At 43.8% G+C, this 22,426-nt stretch overlaps 1 protein-coding gene across 17 annotated transcripts in view; it reads left to right on the top strand.

The window, feature by feature from the left end:
- The window catches only part of NCOR2 (nuclear receptor corepressor 2), a 364,680-nt gene that overhangs the window by 291,453 nt on the left and 50,801 nt on the right, over nt 1-22,426 (top strand). For 13 of the 17 annotated variants that reach the window (XM_066603378.1, XM_066603367.1, XM_066603368.1 and 10 more), the window contains 7 exons: nt 1,794-1,938; nt 7,036-7,513; nt 12,003-12,123; nt 14,254-14,461; nt 18,959-19,120; nt 20,170-20,309; nt 20,871-20,985. In XM_066603378.1, coding sequence (XP_066459475.1) covers nt 1,794-1,938; nt 7,036-7,513; nt 12,003-12,123; nt 14,254-14,461; nt 18,959-19,120; nt 20,170-20,309; nt 20,871-20,985 — 1,369 coding nt within the window. The remainder of the gene's footprint in view (nt 1-1,793; nt 1,939-7,035; nt 7,514-12,002; nt 12,124-14,253; nt 14,462-18,958; nt 19,121-20,169; nt 20,310-20,870; nt 20,986-22,426) is intronic. The other 4 variants (XM_066603372.1, XM_066603369.1, XM_066603383.1 and 1 more) reach the window with 1 other exon arrangement.

The raw sequence follows: 22,426 nt of genomic DNA, 5'->3' as shown, positions 1-22,426 counted from the left end.
CAGACCCCCAGATCTGACACTGTCATTAATACAGACCCCAAATCCAACTCTAAAATTAATACATAGCACAGACCTGACCCCATAATTAAGACACCCCAGGCGAGATCAGACTGATGATTAAGAGACCCCATAATGAATATAGCAATATAGCCCCAGTCCCCTGAATTTTAACCTCTGCTCCTGTCTAGGCGTTGCTGCCAGTGCTCTGTTCCTGATATGGGTGCTGGTGTTGCCACTGCTCCTGCCTTTCCGGCCCTTTGGGTCCTCCTCTGCTGCAGGCTGTGTGCCACCTCCTGATGCTGCCACACACTACTTCCTGACGTGGGCAGTGTTGGAACCTGGTGCAGAGGAGGACCAGCAGGGGGCTGTGAGCAACCCAAACCACGCTCACTACTCCCTGGGACTCCTGTAACGATGAGCGCTTCCATCACTGATCAAAGCACTCCATGTATAGAAAGTTAAGTGTTTGTAATAAACTCTATTTATTGATAAAATGGTGCCTCCTCACCCATGGCAAAGAGGCGCCCCAGATGGTCTCTTACCTTGGCCTCACCGGACATTTGCCGCTACAATAAAGTAAATAACTGATGGAGATTTAATTAGGTGTGTTTTTTATAACCGTGTAGGAAAAATGTGTGCTGGTGTGAAGGGCAACAAATGCAATAGAACCCGATAGGCTGTTAATAAATTTGTGGCACATGGATGACCCAAAGATCTGCTTATCTAAAATCTATGCCAACTGCGAGCCGGCATGAATATCTCCTCTGATTTCCTCCAGTTTCTGGCATACGTTTATAATCTGAGGCCATGCCTCCTCCCGCTACGCCTCGCACCTTTTCTCAACACTTATCAGAAGTGGAGAACAAAGGGAAAAGATGCAAATTTTGACAAAAAAAAACTACTGTGCCAAAATTGGCAATCTTTGCCAGAAAAGTGGCAGAAACTGCTAGTTAATTCTCTCCCATGTATTACAGTAAAGACATGTTCACATGGGGCAGATGCACTTTTCGTCCAGCTTTGTGGACAGAAAATCTGCAGCATATTCCTTCAGCAGCGAAGTGGATGAGCTTTTAACCAATACATAACCTCAACACAAAACACTAAATCTGGACGGATGATGACTTGCAGTGTGTATGTTAAATCTGCAGCATGGCGCGTCTTGTCACAGATCTTTACACTTATCATAGGGTGAAATCCACAGGATATCTGCGTGGAGATGGGTTTTACCACGAATTCGCTGCCAACATTTTGTGCAAGTTCACATACCATAAGAGTTCCGCATGTTGTTGATTTTTTATTTTTTTAACTCCATGGGTTGTGTTTGTGAAATCTTAGGGGAAGTTTTAACAATTGATTTATGCCAGTTTTCTGGCAAGGAGAAGTCACTACTTATGTCACATGCCTTTATTTGCTCTAAAATCTGTGAATTTTTTTTGTTTAATTTCAGTCAAACCTTGAATCTAGATTGTACCCCCTAATGTGGACAGAACCCAATACCCGGTGGTGTAAAGTGCTTCTACCCTCAGAGATTTATTATGTATTTATGCCAAAAATTGGCATAGAGTATAGTGCTAATCTATGCCAGGTCATTGCAGAGGTATATTTCAATTTCTCGTGTACAGAAGTCTCCGAGGCATGTGCCTCTTACTAAATGTAATACATCTTACTCCATAACACATCAGTTGTGTATAAAACGTCAGTCTTACTACGTTTTCTGTATAGCTTCCATAGCATCTTATTTCAGGTATACAATATTTTGACAGACTTACTATTAATTGACTTATTTCTTCTAGGAGAAGGAGCGCAACAACAGGCGCAAAAAGAAAAAAGCAGCGCAAATGGAGGAGGAGGTCCAGTACACACCTGCTGCAGAGGATGAAGAGATGGAGGCATCAGGGATTAGTGGTAATGAAGAAGAAATGGCAGAAGAAGGAGACAGTAAGTCTTTGTAATGTTTGTTGCTCTCATTTCTTTTTGTATGGATTAAAGCTTTTAAGTAAACTTGATTGTCTGCAGTTCTTAGGCTGCCTGTCCACGGCCGAGGTGGAATATCGCTAGCAGGGGAGCCGGGGGAGAACTGACAGGTCTCCACGGTGAGCCTATCTAATAGAAAAATTACAGCATGCCGCGATTTGAATTCCGTGAGAGGAGAATCGCTATGATACTCCGCTTGTGGATGTCGGGCTGCGCTTTCCATAGTAAGCTTATGGAAAGCGTTCACTGCGTTATCCACGGCCAGATTATAGCTGCGGGTAACGTAATGACAACTCGCCAATGGACAGGAGGCCTTACTCTCCAGGCTTACTTTGGTCTTTTCTGATGTGTGATACAGGTGTATCTTCATACGGATTGCCTTAGCAACGTCTGAGGGCTCCCACACACGTCTATGGGGCTTTCTAATGTTAAAAACGCATCGCAAGTTTGTGCTTTGCGTTTTTTGTGTGATGCATTTTTAACATTAGAAAGTCCCATTGACATTCGGGTTAAAAAAATGCAGCATTTAAGAAAAAAAATAGTGTTTGGAAGCCCTAAGAAGGAATGTTTAGATCCGCATCAGATCTTTTGTTCTTAGCCTCTATAGCAGACTCTGTTGTTTGGACAGCAAAGAATACTACTGACACCCCAGTTGGATCTGAGAGACCCCATTGTAGGTCAGTGGGGTCTGTCAGGTATCACCAGTTGCCCCCGCAGGATGTATCTGGCACAGTGCTGTGACTTCCGTTCTAAACAAAAGTGTAATGCCGATGTGAACTGATCCCTATATGCACAGATATCATATTATGTGAATTACTGTCAGATGTGTTTCATAGAATTTAACTTAGCGGTGCAAAGATGGACCAGCTTTCCCACTTGCTCACTTCAGCTACAGTTGCAGTCATTACAGTTGCACTTTACATGAAAAACCTTCAAAAACATCTTTTATCAAATATAATTGGATATAGCCGCATGGTTAGTAACCTTGAAAGATAGTTAGGGCACGTTCACACGTAGCGATAATCGTTTGCCCCAGTGAACAAGCAAGGAATGACAGTTTGCTCATTCGCTCACATGAAATGAACGATAAGGAAGCAAATTATTGTTTGTTCAATCATTGGCTGATTATTGTTTAAATTTGAATGATCCAGCAGAAAAAATAAATAGTTCTGTGTGAAAGCACCTTCAGTGCTTGGACTTCACCTGTTATATTGTCCTCGCATAATGGAAAAAAGTCTTTCCTGATTCCAAAATTAGCAAATGGACTCTGCTGCACAAAAATGTTGTAGTGCAACAACTTCAGCTCAACTGCAGCGTGACCGACCACAGGAATATATAATAATCATCCACCCTTCATGAGCATTTCAAGCAGCTGTTGTGCGAAAAGTTGGCAACACTTCCAGCTGTCACTGTAGCTGCACAATTGTTGAAATTGGATCTGTAGCGCTACAAAATATCTGTATGTAGCAATTGCCTTAATTCCTGGATCAACTATCCCTCTGTAATGATGTAGTATAGATTAACGTAGAATACTGTCCCTTTCTAAACGCATTAAAACCCCCTTTGAATTAACCCCTTGAGTGGCACGCCCGGAAATTTTCCGGGACGAGCTCCACTGCTCATAGTGACATAGCCCGGAAGATTTCCGGGCTATGTATCACTATGGGAGCTGCAGAGCACAATGCCACAAGCTGTGACATTGTGCTCTGCCTGCACAGACCCACACAGAGCAGTGCAAGGGCTTTGAAAAACCAGCAGAAGATATTGCCGACATGTCGGCAATGTCCTGCTTTGTTTACAAGTTGCCATAGAGACCATCGGCTTGTCAGAAGCAAGCCGATGGTCTCTGTGGCAGGGAGAGCTGGTTGTTAGCTGTCAGAGGACAGCTAGGTACTAGCTCTTACAGCAGAGATCGGAGAAAACCTCCGATCTCTGCTGTGTTAACCCTTTACATGCTGCAGTCTATGTGACTGCAGCATGTAAAGGGCTGTCACTGCAGCATGTAAAGGGCTGTCACCATCGGACCCCTGGAATGTGATCAGGGGTCCTGATGGGTCCCTGTGGATGTCCCCTAAAGGGACAAAAAAAAATAAAAAAAACACTTGTCTCCCTTTACTTTGTAAAAAATCAAAAATACAATCACACATGTGGTATCCATGCGTCGTAATGACCCAGAGAAGGAAGTTAATACATTATTTAACCCCTTAATGACATGGCCCCTTTTTTTCTTTTTTCCCCATTTCTTTTTTTCCTCCCCCCTGTTTAAAAAATCACAACTTGTCCCGCAAAAAACAAGCCCTTATATGGCCATGTCAATGGAAAAATGAAAAAGTTATGGCTCTTGAGATGCAACTGCAAAACTAGTTGAAATTCAATGATTAGACCATTTTAAAAAACCTGCCCTGGTGGGCACGACAGGGTGGTAGGAAACCTGCTACTCAAGGGGTTAATGTCTAAAATATTGCAACATCCTAGAGTACTTATAGGTCCTACAGTCCAAAAAAACTTTCTATGCTGTTGAAACTTTCTTTCCGTCTGGATGTGGTAGCGGTACATACCCTCTGGTTATGGTTTACTTCTGCATTCAAAATAATCACTGTAGTGATATGTTTACACATCATAGAATAGTCACCAGCATGTCATGGTCTTTTGTTCCGTGCTAAGGCTGCGGTCACACTGGGCGGAAATCTCGTGCAATGACCGCAGCGGGACCGTACGGAAATGCTGTGAGATTTCCACAGCAGAAATGCAGCTTCAAAACGCACACCAATCGGCACAGGGTTTTGAAGCGGCTTCACTGCCTGCATTGTGCTGCGGCCATCTCTCCTTCTCTTTGAATTCCGCACGGCATGTCCGTTTCATCGCAGCATGGCCGCGATGGCTTCTCCACAGAGTATGAACGAGATTTTTGTGAATCTCATCCACGTTGCTGCTTTATGCCAGGATAAAGATTGCTGGTGGAATTTCTGTGCAGAAGGTCCGCATTGAAATTCTGTGACAATTCCGCCTTGTGGGAATCCAGCCTAAGGCTTTATTCACACGGGCTGTAACCTGTCAGATCCATATCAAATTTACCCAATGTTGATCTGACCATGTAATCCATGGCAGAAATCTTGAGGTTGAGCCTTGCAGTTCTCCTGCAGATTTTGATGCAGGCTCTGTCAATGGGCCAGATCCACTTACAGTAGCCTGACACGGTTTATGTGCCAAGAATTGAAATGGCAGTGCTTTTTTCTACAGCATGAATATTACAATCTGCACATGACTTTCAGAGCATTAATAAAATGGTGCGGATTTTGGCAGGAAATTCATGTTTGAATTTGCAGCTAAATTCTATGTGAACAAGGCCTTGGGGGGGGGGGGGGGGGTTATTTGCCCATGATAACTAGCACCAACAAACAATGAGCATGGTGATTGTTAATGCTGTGTACATGGCCGAATGATCTGTAGCTTGAGGACTAGAGATTGTTACGAAGAGCGGTCGTCCCATACACGATGCATTGTTCAGCAGCATATCTCTGGGAAAATGTACGGCCAACCAGCAGACCTTTTTGGGGTATATTCATGTGTCTGATCATCGGGCCACATAAAAGGACTTTAAATTTCTTTCTGAGTCCCGCTAATGCAGTGATGGAAGGAGAGCTTGCTTACTTATAATAGGCCGACAGCTCATCCCTCACCTATTACTTCCCCGACATCAGCCACCCACAATACCACGTGACACCTTGTCCGAACACAGGGGGAAGTGTCTGGTCTGACACAGAGGGACCCGATAAGGAAATTAAATACTTATCCTCTTTAGGCAATCACAAATTACTTTTTTGAGTTTATTTTTGTGTTTTTTTCATAAATTTGTTTCTTGAAAAACTTTGGCCACCCGCCTCTACACACTGCAACACTGCTATGTCTTCATTATGCATTAAAACCACACAATAGCACGTGTGCAGTCAAATTACTGACTTCTAAAAGGAAAACCCATAGCATGTCTGAAGAATGTGCATCTGTCCCTATACTGCATCTCATGTTGGTATTAGCCTTCGAAGCAGCTGCCTGGCAATACTTGCAAGTTTACCTTATTTGCTAATATCCATAAGCCTTTTTCTATGTCTGTGTTACCTAGTATTTTTTGATATTTTAAAGCATTGTAATCCTTTACAAAGAGCTAACTATAATCTAAAATTACCAAATGCAGTAATATTTCTAATGCCCTGCCCACACTTCCCTCACCCCCGACTGTTTCGGTTTACCAGTTACCAGCGATGATGTGGCGTCTCGGCACGGGACTGCTGCAGCCAGTCATTGGCTGTAATGGGGACGGGTCTACTCTGCTAAGGTCACTGCTGTGGCCAGTGTAAATGGCTGCAGCAGTCACCTATCACGTCGACATGACGTTGCTGGAGACACCCGCTGGGGACCAGGGATGTGTTGGCATAGGAGCAGCACAGGACTGGTAAGGTGAGTATTACTAGTGTTGCTTTTGAGATCATAAGTTATTTCTAAAAGAGAATACGAGAGAAAAATGTCTCACCATTTTTTAAATCCATGAAAAGTGCATAACCTTGCATTTTCATACATTAAAGGGGTTGTCTGACGGTGAGAAAAAAATCGTATGGCAGGGATTGGGCTAACGTAATACTCACTGTTTAGATGTTACCCATGAGTCCAGCTGAGGAGCCCCATTCCCCACTGCAACAGTCATGTTCCATTCATATTGTATATATGACCGCTCAGTCAACTGCATAGCAGTATCATAGCTGAAGCCAATGATTGGCTAAGTGGTCACAAAAAATCCCTATAAATCTCATTTAGATGCAGTGAGAGAATAAAATTAAATCAGACTTAACGTGTGGATACACAATTTTGTTTTTGGTTGCAGTTATATCCTAGCATGCAGCAATCTAAGTAGGTAGACTTGAAATAAGTAGACTTTAGATTTCTGTGTTGACCCCCTTTCCCCACAGCAGCCCCAGCGATAATAGATTTCTGTATTGCCATGTTTATTGATGTGCTGCAGGCGTGTTAGGCGATCCCCTTCCTGATGCCTTTGCTTTGTTCCTTCAGCCGCAGTCAACAACAGTTCAGATACGGAGAGTGTTCCATCGCCAAGACAGGAAGCCAAAGAGAGCAAAGACAATGACGCCAAGCCAGTAGGAACCTCTGTAGCGGAAACAAACAGTGAGGTGCCGGCTGATCCTGGTGACTCAACTGTGCAGCAATCTCAGGAAATTACAGAAAGGACTAGTAATGTGGAGGAACCCAAAGATGATCCAGAAGCTAGTACAGTCAAAAAGGAAGAGGAGGATGAAGGAAGATCATGTGAGGAGCTACACAAAAGTGAAATAAAGCAGGAAGAAACAGAGGACTATAGTGAAAATGCTGTGGAAAATCTTGAAGAGCCACCAAGAGAGGCTTCAGAAGTGGCACAGAAAGTGGAAAAGAAGCATAGCAAACATGAGGGGAAGACGAATACAGACAGTGACTCTAGTGCCACCTGCAGTGCAGATGAGGCTGAAGAGCAGGATTCCACTGACAAGAACAGGTATGTGGAAACTAGAAACATAGAAGCCTTTAGGGGGTTTCCTTTCACTCAGATGAAGTAATTCTTTACTCCTTTGTAAGAATCCATACTGTAGTTATGTTTGGACCTATCGCTACCACAACGGAGGGCTGTTAGACTGTACAGTGGGTACAAGTTGCTGCATGGTAGTATTGATGGTGGGTGGTACAGCTGTGGCAAAGTTTAATTTGGCATTTAACGTATTATGCGAATTACAATGCACTATAGATTTGTAAAGCGGAGCACACACGCGGGACTCTGAAAAGAGTCTGATTTTCGTCATCAGGACTTCAAAGGGGGACACAGCTGGATCCAGGAAACGGGTGAGTATAAAAAATACATCACCCAGCTCCCTGTCACGTCCCTTAACAGCACCATAACTTACTTTATAGTGCTGCAGGGATGTGATGGGTTCTCTTTACGGTCTGAACAATCGCTTTTAATTTCAAACAATTACACCTCTCCTGTGGTCCAATAAGCAGGATAATCAGTAAGTAGGGGGGGGGGGGTAAAGGGTGAAGTATAAGCCCTACCCCCAAAAATAAGGCCTAGCTGAATTACATAAAAAAAAGCTATAGATTACCTAGCAGCCCTGGTCCCTGTCCTTCCACTGGTCTCCGGAGCTCCGGTGCTTGCTTGCAGTCCTCAGCCGCCAACAGATTATCACTTCCTGGTTCCGGGATTCATAAATCCCGCCTCCAGGAAGCAATGGCTCTGATTGGTTCTCGGGTGCTGCCAGCCAATCAATGCAGCGCTTGATGAAACAATGTGATGGCGGCGATAGCAATGTCTGCTGCAGAGTGAGGAGAAGCCGCCGCCGAGATGAATGCTGCTCAGCCAATTCAAAAATCCCTCCACAACAACGCGATGGCTGTTGATTGGCTGAGCAGCGCTTTAAGAACCAATCAATGCAGCGCTTGATGAACCAATCACAACCATCGCATTGTTTCATCGAGCGCTGCATTGATTGGCTGGCAGCACTCGAGAATCAATCACAGCCATTGCTTCTTGGAGGTGGGATTTATGAATCCCAGAACTAGGAATTGCCAGTGACTGTAGACTGCAAGCAAGCGCTCCAGAGACCAGTGGGAAGACATGGGCGGTGTCAGCTAGGTAAGTATAAGACGACCTAGCGCCTCTTTTGGGGCAAAAATTTATAGAAGACAGGGTCTTCTTTTCGAGGAAACATGATACCTACAATATTTGCTATGTGGGGCCAAGCATTATCCTGCTGGAAAATATGGTAGTGTGATGGTTTGCAGCTACTGATGGCACCCCAAACTATGATTCCATGTTGACAAGCTGTGTGCTGCTCCAAAATGGAAGGTAGATGAGCCCAGTTGCCATGTTGCCTCCAGATCCTCCTTTGGCGATCATCATTGCTGAGACAGAATCTGTTTGTCACTTAACACCACACCCTGACAGTTAGCTCTGGAGCAACACCACTGCAAATATTCACAACTATGGTAGTTTGTGAGGTCTAGTCTTCACAAAAGATGGCTTGACTGCAAATCTGCATCAGCTGGTCTTCGAGAAACTATTATTGTTGGAGCATCCAAATCTGTCCATACACTCCGCAGCAGGTCATCAGCTGGGGAGCCGCTACTGCTTGGTGCTGGATGCACCGATCTGTGTGACGCTTGTCTCGGTGCTCCAGTCCCACTACAAAGATGCACATTTCATTCTGCTGAACACCATCTCCAAATTCGACCCGTGGTTGTAGTATCCCGCTGACTTTCAGCCTCATTATGACAAAAGACAATTGACAGTATGTAGCCCTGTGATGATGCCTTTGCTTAACTCCTCTATTCGAATAAATGGCTCTCAATGGCCTCTTGGAGGCGTCTTCACTCCTTAATCTTTATCCAGATACAAAAATAACAACATAAAGCAGTTTTTAGACATAATAGTGCTGCCAAAGTTAGCTTCACAGACTGGTTTTCACCTTTTATCACGCTCCCAGACCATGTGATTGGCCCGAAACTGCATCAAGTTGCATAACCTGTTTGTCTGAACATACCCCGACAATGGAATAATGCTGCGACAAAATCTTTACGTTGGGGTAATTTCTCAGTCAGGTTAGTGTATAGCTGTAGTTTATTAACCTCTTGTGTCACAAGACTGCTGCATCGCCATTCGTTTAGTTTTTTGTTTTTTTTTAGAGATAATTATAGCAGCACCTCTTTTTCAATAAGACCCAATTAGCTGACCCCAAGAAAATTGCTTTTTACCAGCAGCGTCTCTATCCCCGTATTCCTTTAGAAGAGCTCTTCAGTCAAGTGTCGTCTCGAAATGCATCACGCTAGTAATGAACATTGTCTGCTGTTTTGCACAATCCACCTTTGTTAGCATGGATCTATATTTGTATAGCATAAAGTGCGTACTGATTGCTTGTCTTCTTGGAATCCTATATTTGGAGCCGAGCTCATTGTAAGCACTACATGATGTATTGGCCTTACTTACTCTGTTTGTCATGGGCTACACTTGGGCTCTCTGTTGCTGGAAAGCAAGTAGCTTTAGGTATCCATTACTCGGGTAATCTTCTCATCTTGGGTTAGCAGCATTGTTTGTGACTTTCATGCAGTTCGGCAGTCAGGAAACAGTAATTGGCCCTTTTTGTAGTTCAGCGGCTGCTTTATTTTAACCCAAGGGTTATTTCTTAAACGGAAGCCACTGAAAAAAAAAAGCTTTAAAAGGAGGGACTATTTCTTTTAGAATGTTCCAAAGCCTGTAAAATAGGATACTGAAGCACCTGTCCAATTAGTACTAATTAGGAGTCTTTTAGGTTTGTGTTCACAGCTGTGTTTGAGACCCATGTAATATTGTATGTAGTTTGATCCTGCAGTCATCTTACCTTCTAGACAACATGGTATTTCTAATATGAGATTTGTATGATCTACTTTAGATGGTATACTAATGTAATGATTCGTGGACTATGGTCTCTTCTGTAAGGGGGGTAGAAGAGTCATGGTCAGTCTTGGCATATGTTTCATGGCAATGTCATCTGAAACTGCACCTACTCCATTTTTGTCTTGTGATGGCACTTGGTTCCATATGTCATTCTAAATGACCACTTACTCCCACTAAACTCTACATGCATGGCATTGTAAACTTTTTGGCGACTACTTTGGCACCTTCTGGCTCATTCACACAGGCGTATGCGTACAGTGCTGTGAGTATCTCGCAGCGTTGTACTTATTGCAGCCCGTATGCTCTGCCAGAAAGCCAGCATTGATTGCGTATGGGCTGCGATAGGCACTGCGCATGCCCGGGATTGTGACGGCACGGACATGCGCAGTATGACTTTTTTTTTTCTAATTCCTCGCTCTGTATTGAACGCTGTCCATTCGCAAGCATTGCGAAAGGGCAGCGTTTCAAGACGCAGCCCTTGAAGGGTTCCGTATGAAATGCAGAGAAATAGAGCATGCTGTGAATTATACAGATGTCCTTTGCAGCTCCAACGCAAGTGTGAATGGAAGTATGAAAGTCCATAGACTTTTTATTGCCTCCATTCACCACGTATTTTGGCGGTGGTCTGCGGATATGTAACACGGATTTCTGCTGCGGATGCACTGCGGATGAGCTTAAATTCCTTTTTTTTTCATGCAGGAGATCAATTGAGCTATGAGCTCTGAGCTCCCGCATGCGTGATCTGCACTTAAATGGAGCATGTTGCGGGTTTTTTTTTCATGCGCATGAAATTTTTAAATCACTTTAAAATACCATACGCAGCTATTTATCTACCTGCGGGTCTGTCAGTGCATTCCAATGGGAAATTTTAGGTGCTGATCACGCATGCGGGTTATCCGCTGCGGATTTTAAATTTTATTTTCCCCGTGAACATGAGGCCTAAGTCTTCTTGTACCCTTTAGGTGCTCTCACTTAGGCCTCCTGCACACGGCAGCCGCAAATTCTGCAAGCGGAGTTTTGCTGCAAAATACCTGCATATTGTATTAAATGTATTTGCGTGCGTGAGTGCAGAATCTGCGCTAAAATGGAGCACGCTGCGTTTTATTTACACATTGCGAAATCCACAAATCAATTCCGGAGCTGCGGAAGCTCATTCTTTTCTATGGGAGCCTGAGACAGTGTATAGTGAGTGCGGATGCGGATTCATCAAATCCGTCTGTGTAGGAGCCGTAAGAATACACTATACCATTCATGACCCACGTTATAAGCATCACAAGTATACAAATATGTTGGGGGTCATTTACTAAACAAAATGTATGTACAGCAGCCAGGATATGGGGTAAAAAGTGGCTTTTGCGGGTCTAGTGATGTATTCACACTCTATCATACCATGTGCATCATTTTGGTGCAGTTTGTCTTGCTAGCAGTAGATCTGGGGAAACTAATGAAAGCCTCTTCCAAAGTTGATTCATTCAATAGTATTAAATGTGAAAATGACACTGAAGCAGCAAATAGGTTTAGTGTGTGGAACTTGGCTAATCCTTGTGTTTTCTGTGTGCAGGCTGATGTCTCCCCGGCCTAGTCTCCTAAACGCTGTCATCGACATGCGAGTGAACGCCTCGCCTCAGAAACCAATGGACCTGAAACAGCTGAAGCAGAGAGCAGCTGCCATTCCACCCATTGTAAGTGACTGCACTTCATTCTGTTGGTTCATCCCAGCACCGTAAGTGGCCATAAGGTGGGGATGAGAACAGTAGGATCTGAAGGTCTGACGGGTTGGCCAACGTCGCAGTTCTCTAATAGTTCTGAATGTTAGTGATCATTCCTACTACTAAGGTCTTGTATCTGTGTCTGCTGTGTTTGGCCGCTCGTATTGATTCGCGTGTCCGTGCTGTCAGATGATGTAAGTAGATGCACAACAAGGTCTCTCGTGCAAGAGACGTTCTGCCCGTCAGATTCCAGTCATCATTCATGGTGTTCACTTGTATGAAACAATCAAGCAACCTGTCTCTTCGGTTTACTGTCTATTGACTCTGTTAAATGTACTGATGAGAAGGCTGCTTTTCTGCTTTGTCTCCCTGTTCGTGTTTTTTTTTATTTCATTACCCTGACCTACTTATTTACCTCTGATAAAGACTTTCTGGAACATCACCACCATGATTTGCAGTACATTTCTTGCAATCTGATAGTCCAGGTAGCCTGTAAATTTCAGCAAAAAAATGCAAATCTGGGAGATTATCAGAAGCAGGAGATTGAACAGAGAAGCAGTTGTCAGACTCCTCTGAAATGAAGCCATGCGTACAATCTGCCATTTTTATATATACATGGGCATTACCAGGTTTTCTGAGGGTAAAATATTGAAGTCCTATCCTAGGACAGACCATCGGTATCGGAACAGTAGGCAACTGACTCCTGCCCCCCCCCCCCCCCCACCACCACCACCACCAATGCCCTTTGGTCATGGCTGTGCCTGGTTTTGCAGCTCAGTCCAGTTCACTTGAATTGCAGTACCAGGCACAGCCACTACCAAAAGCACAGAGCTGTGCCTGGTTAACAGAATAGGGGACCCTCCAGTCTACTAAACCAATCTGATTATAGTGATGCCATTTTTTAGTCTTGGAAAACCTAATAAAAATCTCACAAAAAATTCCACTTGAATGCAATTTTTTTTTACGCTACAGTCTGTTCTTCCAAATAACCAGGAAAATTTGAAATATGTCTCCTGTACTTATGAAGTGCTAGGAAAATGTCTTAATTGGGAGAGCTCTTACAGGGCTCATTCACATGACCGTATGCATCAAACGCTATGTGTATTTCGCAGAGTTTTACCGGCGGTGAGCCAGTCATCACTGCATGTCAGCGATTGTGTACTGCACAGGACAGCGTGTCTTACACATTGTCGTGCGCAGTGTAATTAGTCTTTTTTTTTTTTAATTCCCCCATCTGTGTTGCGTATTAAATGCCGCAAACGCAGTGTATTGCGCATGTACAGCTTTTAATATGCATCCATATAGAACAGTAGGGCTGGGCGCACGTAATACGCAGTGGAATAGAACATGCAATGTTTCACGCATGTATTATACGCCATGTATATACACAAATGTGAGTTTCAATGAAAATCAATGTACTTTCATTAATCGATTCACTGCATATTACTGGCGTGTAATATGCTGCGTATTTATACTCGTGTGAATAAGCCCTAGCGTCATACTGTTTTGTGTACCGTTTTTGTTTCTTAGGTGTGAACAATTATTGTACAATACTATGTTTTGATATATGCCGAGATGGAACAGTGATTAGATGCTCCATGTTTATTCTTATTTTCATGTTTGTAAACAAAATGCTGAAGTATAATTTGCGGATCAGGGATAACTACGCACTTATATTTAGCATGTTATAGCCCCTTTTTAGTGCCAATGTTTCTTTTCCTGCACAGCTTTTAGGGACTTTTTCTGTTCTTAGCTTTCCGGTCATTGCAGTCGGGGAGTTAATAGAAAGTGTAATAGTATGGGAAAATACAGCAGTGTGTCACATGGCTATCAATGGCTCAACAGGTATGAGGAAGTAATCAACCAATTTGAGTAAGCCGAGTGCTCTTTGCGGTTTCTGTAACCTGTGTTCATGCAGCATAATCTGTCGGTCTTTGAATCAGCCCACAGGACCACGATTACAGTCGGCGATCAAATGATTTTCATTGTGCCACGATCCCTGTCAACTCGAACCAGAACGCTGTCTGATTTTTTTTTTTTCTTTAATGCTATTTTTGAATTCTTGTATTAAGATGAAGTCCGTTTTTTTTCTAATTCTTTCAGATCTCAGAAGGCTTCTCTGAATCAGCTTCTCAAAATGTTCCCATGAAGCCTCATGATGCTTTGGCTCTTTATCAAGAACAGATCACCAAGGTTCATGAGTCGGCCCTGGATGGACAGGCACTGAATAAGCATCTTTCTTCTCATTTAACATCTGAAAAAGAGCCACAGACAATCAGTAGCCCGAAAGGGAAAGCTGCAGAAAAAGATGGTATGTAATTCATGGCAGTGCGCTGATGCCATTACTCCACAGAAAGGAGATTTCCAGCATGTCGTTAGTTATCCTACTGCTAAGTGAGTTACCGTCTATCAGCACATTAAAGCTAGTGGTACTCCAAGAGGGCACTCGTCCTACCCACAGACATCTCCCCCGACTCCCCATAAATATGCTTACTCGAAGTGCCCCCACAAGAATAGTGGATCAAGACTGTTGCGTCAGTAAGCCAAACTTTGCCGACTCTTTTTATGCACTCAAACTCCAGCTCTGACTTCTTCATGAATGGCTCATTTACAGTAATTACTAATAACAAATTGTTTGTGTTAAACATTAACATCAAGCTTAATATGTTACATATTAAAGGGGTGGTCAGGTTTCTGGACATGTCCCCTATAGGTCCAACTGCACTAAAATAAGAAAGGGAGCAGTCCCTCCCCATCCGCTGCCACGGGGTTCCAGCGCTGTAGCCCCACCATTCTCCCTGTGTTTGTTGTGGAAGGTGAAGTCATCAGATTTCCTCTGAAGCGTCACTGCCCATTCTCCGGGTATTGGTGCTTTTATCCTAGGCGCCATGATGCAGGGAGTTCAAAACGGTGTTGCGCCAATCTTTACTTGGCTGCAGCAGTCAGGTAATACGTGGGGATGTTGCCTTCCACAATAAAAACCGGGCGGACAGTGGCGCTACAGTGCTGGATGCACATGGCAGAGGACAGGCCAGTACAGTTCTTTTTATTGCTTTCACACAGTTGAGCCTACATCAGAAATGTTGTCTGGTACCCGGACAACCCCTTTAATATGTAATATTTGTATTTTGAAACCAGAGTTGGATTCGGTGCATTTCCACCGCATTTTTATCTCCACACAAATCTGACTCCACAATCCTGATTGAAACTCAGCATGCCTGATCCTTCCTTTCCCTTGCTGTTACACTCGTTAGATTGTCGGGCAACCCTGCAGAGATCGGTAACTCTAATGTGGTATTGTTAGCTTAACGGGTTCCATCTAAATCGCCATTCCCAGTTACGTCTTGCATAATATCTGTACCTACTTAGCAGTACAGCGTAACTACATCTCCCATCATTGCTCATATATACAACATATGCCCTGACCTACTATTAATACAGTTAAAGGGCTCAGTGAAAGTTAGGTCAGTCTGTCAGGCCGCCTGCAGACGGGCTGGAAGCCTGCATAGGATTGCGTTAACATACGCAATCCTATGAAGACGGATGTGATTTGGCCGCTCGAAATCTCGCTCTGCAAACAAACCGCGGCATGCTCTATTTCTGTGCAGGGCTCGCTCACCCGCCGCTGGCTCCGGTCTGCGCATGCGCTGGCAACCGGCACATGAAAGAGCCGCGGGGCGCACGTGAGTACGCGCTGCTCTCGGGTCGGGTCCCACGGCGAGAATTCTCGCTGCCAGATCCGACCCAGCCGTCTGCAGGCGGCCTTCTTATGAATTATTTTTCACACTAGATTCTATGAGATATTGTTGGTTTAGTGGAAAAACGCCCTTAAATGGCTGAAGTCTCTACGTATACGCGGTCACAATGATTATGACTCGTCAAATCCAAACACTATTTGACCTTAACAATAAATAACTTATTGATCCAATCATTATAACTGAATTTAAATTTTGACACACATCAAATACATCCAAAGTATGCTTCACTAATCTCGCTTCAGACAGCCATTCCTCCGCTCAGTTTTTTTTTATCCCTCCATATAATAATTCCACATTATTGAGCACGTTTCTTAGTACTTTTTTATACTTCTATACTATACATGCACAAACCAACCCAATATGATTGAACCTGAAACATGGTACTTTGGGAGTTAACTCTATTAGGTGTTTGCATCTATGTTAGGCCGGATCACACGATCGGGTCGGATTCCGCAGCGGAATTCGACCCTGTGTCCGGTCGGTGCCCCCCACGTTCCTGTGCAGATTCTTCTTATTCTGTGCTGTGGATGTGCCGTGCCGTCACCAGGCGATGGCACGGATGTGGCAACCTTTCTGCAATGATGATTGCAGAAGGGCCGCGGGTCGCACAGCTTCCATCGACTTCAATTGAAGCCGTCCGCATGCAATCCAACTAAAAATAGAGCATGCTGCAATGCTTTCCCCCCGCAAGCGGAAAATTGCAATTGATTTCCGTTCATGGGCAGAAAAGAGCGCTTTTCCATAGCATGCTATGGCAGGTATATGCTACGGAATCCGGGGGCCGGTGCTCGTTCCAGATTCCGCAATGCAAATCTGACCGTGTGCAGCCGTCCTAAAGCAGACACATTCCAGATTACTGCATGGGGGCACAGCTTAGACGATATTGGTCAGAAGTCTTACAACCGTTATTTAGTAGTAGCGCTGTATTTTGTGCTGAGCCGACTGGCGGTTTTGTGTGCTCAGGCGCACTCCAGGGGGTGTGATTTATAGGGGTTATAATTGTAGAGTTGAACTGCGAGCCAAGTGCATTAAAACAAGGCCAAATTCCACTTATTACTCTACATTTCCTCCTCGCACATTGTGAGCACTTAAATATTTCCAGCAATCAGCGGGCATAATGGCTGGCAGTCTACGGAGAGAATGCATTTGTGATGGGCTCACGCTTCTGCCCTCCGAGCCCTGCAGTACTGAGCTGGGATAGTCAGACCTAGGACTTCTATTCCAGCCATCTCTTGCTACAGAGCCATAAAACCTGAGCTATTAGGAAGCCGGTCCACCTGTCATATTGTATGAGGATCTGTCCGCACGGCTTGTTGGATCGCTGCTCTGCGGCTAGGCTGGGGGGCGCTGGTTAAGCTCATTCATATCCTGGAAGGTAAACATGCTGACGGCTTGTATACTTAAACCTTCATTTTGAAGATTAACAGGAAAAAATAGGTGGGATGGTTATTCTTAGCTCTGTGTGGATTCAAGCCGCCATTTCTCATGGAGGTATTTTTAGGAGTGACAAAATCACAAATATTGGCAGTGAAATTCATTCAGTTTGCTGGCTTAACATTCTCATGTGAACCATATGAATCCGGGTTCATTTATTTTGGTAACTTTCATTGCAGTAACCAGTCACATGAATGAAATACAATGGGCCGTCAGTTCAGAGTAATACAGGGTGCCCACGGAGAAGTAGGCCGTCAGCGGTATAGAAGAAAACATGTCTTTGTGGCCCATGGCAACCAATCACAGTGCAGCTTTTCATTTTACCTCAGCAGTATAAGAAATGGCAACCAATCACAGCGCAGCTTTCATTTTACCTCAGCAGTATAAGAAATGGCAACCAATCACAGCGCAGCTTTCATTTTACCTCAGCAGTATAAGAAATGGCAACCAATCACAGCGCAGCTTTCATTTTACCTCAGCAGTATAAGAAATGGCAACCAATCACAGCGCAGCTTTCATTTTACCTCAGCAGTATAAGAAATGGCAACCAATCACAGCGCAGCTTTCATTTTACCTCAGCAGTATAAGAAATGGCAACCAATCACAGCACAGCTTTCATTTTACCTCAGCGGTATAAGAAATGGCAACCAATCACAGCACAGCTTTCCTTTTACCTCAGCGGTATAAGAAATGGCAACCAATCACAGCACAGCTTTCATTTTACCTCAGCGGTATAAGAAATGGCAACTAATTACAGCAGAGCTTTCATTTTACCTCAGCAGTAAAGGAAATGACAACCAATCACAGCAGAGCTTTCATTTTACCTCAGCAGTAAAGGAAATGGCAACCAATCACAGCAGAGCTTTCATTTTGCTACAAAGACTCTTTTAGACCCCTGTCATAAGAGTGCGGTGCCGGCCTACTTCTCCATGGCCACCCTGTAAAAGCATTGTTGTCCTTTTCAAGCATAGGTCTCTGGATTCTGTGGGTCCTTATTCTACCCATATCCATAGTTGCTATCTAGCTTGATGCCAATACCTGCAACCCATTTAAATGAATTGAGGCTGTGTTGCAACTCTGAGACAGTTAGGTGGAGGGTGACATTGCAAAGTGGCAGAACTTCACAGAGCGTCGCTATCTCTAAGTATCTGTACCTCCAAATTGCAGCTATACTGTATTTCTAATATACTGTATATGGTCTGTGTAATATACAGTGTATAAAATGTTGCAGTTATGTCATGCTTTATGGCGGAATATTCTATTACAAGATCCTCCATTGTATAGAGTGTTGCACCTGGCAGGATGTTTGGTAATGTTTTATACACTTGTACTATTTATACTGCTGCTTATTAGTGACCCAACCTGTTATACCGCGCACCTTGCTGCAACAGTGACACGACTGTTCAAGAAATGAGAAAGTCACCATTTGTTTTGCAGCCTAGGGCAGTATGTTAACCCTTCCCAGCCCTCCGCAGCCTAATATGTAGTCTCTGCACTGAGCAGACCTGTGCGTGCAGCCATTAGTAGAGATCAGTACACGGGTCCTGCGGAGTAAATGTCATGTGATCCACATTGTGTTTTGCAGTTCTGTAAACTTCTTGTGTTTTTGCTTTCAGACCAGGCTGCATATATGGCGTTACAGGTAGAAGGTCAGAGGTTAAGTGCAGAACAAACTTGCCTTCCCCCCTGGCCCCCTGCAGCACAGTATCAAGTGCCTGCCAGAGAAGTATTAAAGTCCCTTCCACAGCGTGAAGCAACATCCCCGTATAACCCTCAAGGTAAGAAATATAGCGTTCTTGCAGATGCCGTAAATTATCCACTGTATGTTGTGTTACCATGCGATGACATGTAGTTCAGAACCGGAACTATATGTATATGGGCTCTTGCAGTAAACCTGGAAGGAAAGGCAGGACTTGCTTGTATTTTGAAAAGCATTAGATATATTAAAATTGGGAGGTTGAAAGTTCATCTACTAAAGTCCATGTAAGACAATCTACCCTCCTGAAAGCTGTACCCTCCTATAGTGTGTGCAGTCACTATCCAAATGGGGAGATAGAACAATGTCTCCAGGACGCCACCTATTAGAAGGCAGCAACCCTGCAAGGCAGTGTCACACTTTTTAACAAACCCTGTAGCAATAACTTGGGTATATGTCAAAGCCAGAGTCCTCTTCAGAAGGAACAAACTAGCCATATACAGGCAGACTATGTTGGGGCATCAGTGAACCATAGGTTTCTGGCTGTCAGAGGCTTATGACATGGGTCGGGAGGGGTGGCACTGTAGAGGCATTCTTCCATCTTACTATTTGCATACATTTCCCAAAAGAGCATGAACAGTCTTAGAAGTCTTCTCACACCTACTATGGTAGTTGCTCTCCCTAAAGAGAAGCTTTACCCCTCTGACCCCAGTCGCTGTCCATTACACTGAGTGATGTGCTCACCTGCTCCAGTTTATAATGGAGGATGACCACTCATGTGCAGCCCCCTCAATGCTCCAAATGAGGGATATGGTAGCACTGTCTTCTTGGTTGGTGTGAGACCCAGCATTCCTTCTTCTACCAACACTGTAAATCATTCTGTGTATATCCATAACTATGTGTAGTCAGAAAACTGCTGAAAAGAATTCAAGCTATTAAAGTTTAGTTTGGAAATCTTTTACTGCACAGATGGTACATGGCTCCATGCATACAAGCCAATGCACTGCACTGGTGTTCTCTATACATTGTACAGTACACTAACAGAAGAGGGGAGCCAGGGTCCCACAGCTCAACATTTGCCATTGCTTTAGGTAACTCTGTAAAATTAACTCATTCCATCTTTTATCGCAGGTCATTCAATGCCATTAAACCTGCACGATGGTTCGCGATCACTGGCTCCTCGTATTAACAACATATCAAACCCACCTCCCCTCATCTCCTCTAGCAAACACCCAGCTGCTATTGAAAGACCCATGGGCTCCATATCTCAGGTAATTGGACTTCATTATAAAGGATAACTATGTGCAGTTTCCGTACCGTGTTGTTATTTTATGCTGTGCAGATCTTTAGCTATGTCTTTTACTTGACATGTATAGAGACTAAAGTCCTCTGTACTCCAAATAATGTTCATGCCATTAAATGGACAAACCACATTATGTTATTCTTGCTTAATAAGAGGTAATATTTTTTAAAAATGCGTTGACCAGTTCTTCTAAACGCTCTGTGGCTATTTTCTAGTCCTAGCTAGAAAAGTTGGTCAATAACCATTATGGCTGCCACTACAATTTCTTCAGGCGTGGTGAGTCTATTTTCCCAACTCCCGAATGACAAATGTTTCTAGTTCTGAAAGTATACAGCTAGATTTCTGCATAATTAGAAATTGGTCAGTGGCAGCCATCTTCTTGTCACTTTTTGAAAACTGCCAATAGTCTTTAAGACTTTATGCATTAGTCATTATGAAGTAAACTGTGTGTTCTTGTCAGTTTATAGGAGGAAGATGTGAAATGTATTGTTGCAATTTTTGTTTAACTTTGGTTATTTTCCTATTTTAGGGTGTCCCCATCCCACTTCATACTCCTTACAGCTCTGAACATGCAAAAGTTCCTGTTGGGTCTATCACAATGGGTATACCAATGAGCGTGGACCCTAAAAAACTGGGTGAGGAGCGTAAGTTGAAATCTGTTCTGTCCTGTTGCTCTTTATTCTCTAAACTCTTTAAAAATAGTTGTTTACATGTATTGTTTGCACTGTTATGCCAACCAGATGCTAAGCTTCATGTCCCTACTCTCCCCCCAGACATGTGCCATTTAAGTAGACTGCTCCATAATGGTCTATTTGTGCTATGTCCGCAATGTGTCTGCTAGGTACAAGAATCCTTGTCCAATATAAATACAGTGTTGCCAAACAGACTGTGTCATTGGCCTTTTTCTCTGCAGGGACCAAACTCTTATGAACTCAAAGTTCTTTCTAAAGCAAAGTTCAGTGATGATGACAGTACGTCTGAAGTTCCTTCCCATCATTCACGATGCGTCTTGTCCCCTTTAGCACAGATTGATAGCACTGTGTTGTGTAATATGCAAACTTTTGTTTAGTGCTTGAGAGCAACCTATTTCTGTAGATCAGTATGTGATCCTTCAAGGAGCCCAAGCCATGAAGAGAACCTATCACTTTAAATGGTCTCTTTAAATGAATGCATCAGTGTGATGACCTACTGTAATAGAGGAGTCAGATTGCTTCGCTTGATCCATTTCAGAGCTGTTTACTGCCTGAGCGGGATCATGTGGCTCCATGGGACCAGGAAGTGTTTCTTTTCAGACCCCTTTTTTGGCACTTGGGGAGGGTTGTGCTTTGGTGTTTATAATTGAATCTCATGATATAATTGTTTTAGAGTATCATTTAAGTAGCATTTGTCATGCTGCTACTCCAACCTTTGATCGAACTAATCTGCCTTGTTGCTTGGCTTGAAGAATTTTAGGAACCGGACGAAAAGGGAAGAAGACACAAGTGGGCTCTATCTAGTGTATTAACCTCAGTTCTGCACAACTTGGTACCACATTTTTGGCAGCGCTAATCGCAAGTGCTAGCTGCACTACCTAAAAAAAAAAAGTAATACTCACCTAGCTGGCGCTGTTGGGGTCCCCACCGCTGTTCTCCAGAGCTTCAGGCAGGCTGCCAGGCACTTGTCAACGCTGATAGACCGTTTAATGCTGCTGACGGGGTTTGAAATTCCCGCCTCCAGTAAGAAATTGCTGTGATTGGTTCAGGAGTGCCAACTCACCAAATCGGAGGCGGCGCTTGATGCACCAATCAGTCATTCATTTGAACGTAGTCATTGAATGGCTGTGATTGGTTCATCAATGAAAACGTAGCCAAAATGCTGGCAAAATGTATGCCAGCACCGCAGTAAACGCAGCATTAAAAAAATGCTGCATTTGTACTAACGCCTCTGTGAGGGAGGCCATGGGGGGGGGGGGGGTTATCTCCTCCAAGAATAATCACCTGAAACAGTCTACAGTACTGACACCAGTTCAATGCCCGGAGTAAACAAAGTTATTTTCAAACATGGTGTTCTCTATACTGGAGTCTACTGAGGGCATACTTTTATTAG

The sequence above is a fragment of the Eleutherodactylus coqui genome, chromosome 5 (genome assembly GCF_035609145.1).
Source record: "Eleutherodactylus coqui strain aEleCoq1 chromosome 5, aEleCoq1.hap1, whole genome shotgun sequence".
NCBI lineage: Eukaryota > Metazoa > Chordata > Amphibia > Anura > Eleutherodactylidae > Eleutherodactylus > Eleutherodactylus coqui.
Note: the sequence above shows the minus strand (reverse complement) of the source record. Positions and strands in the feature narration are given on the sequence as shown.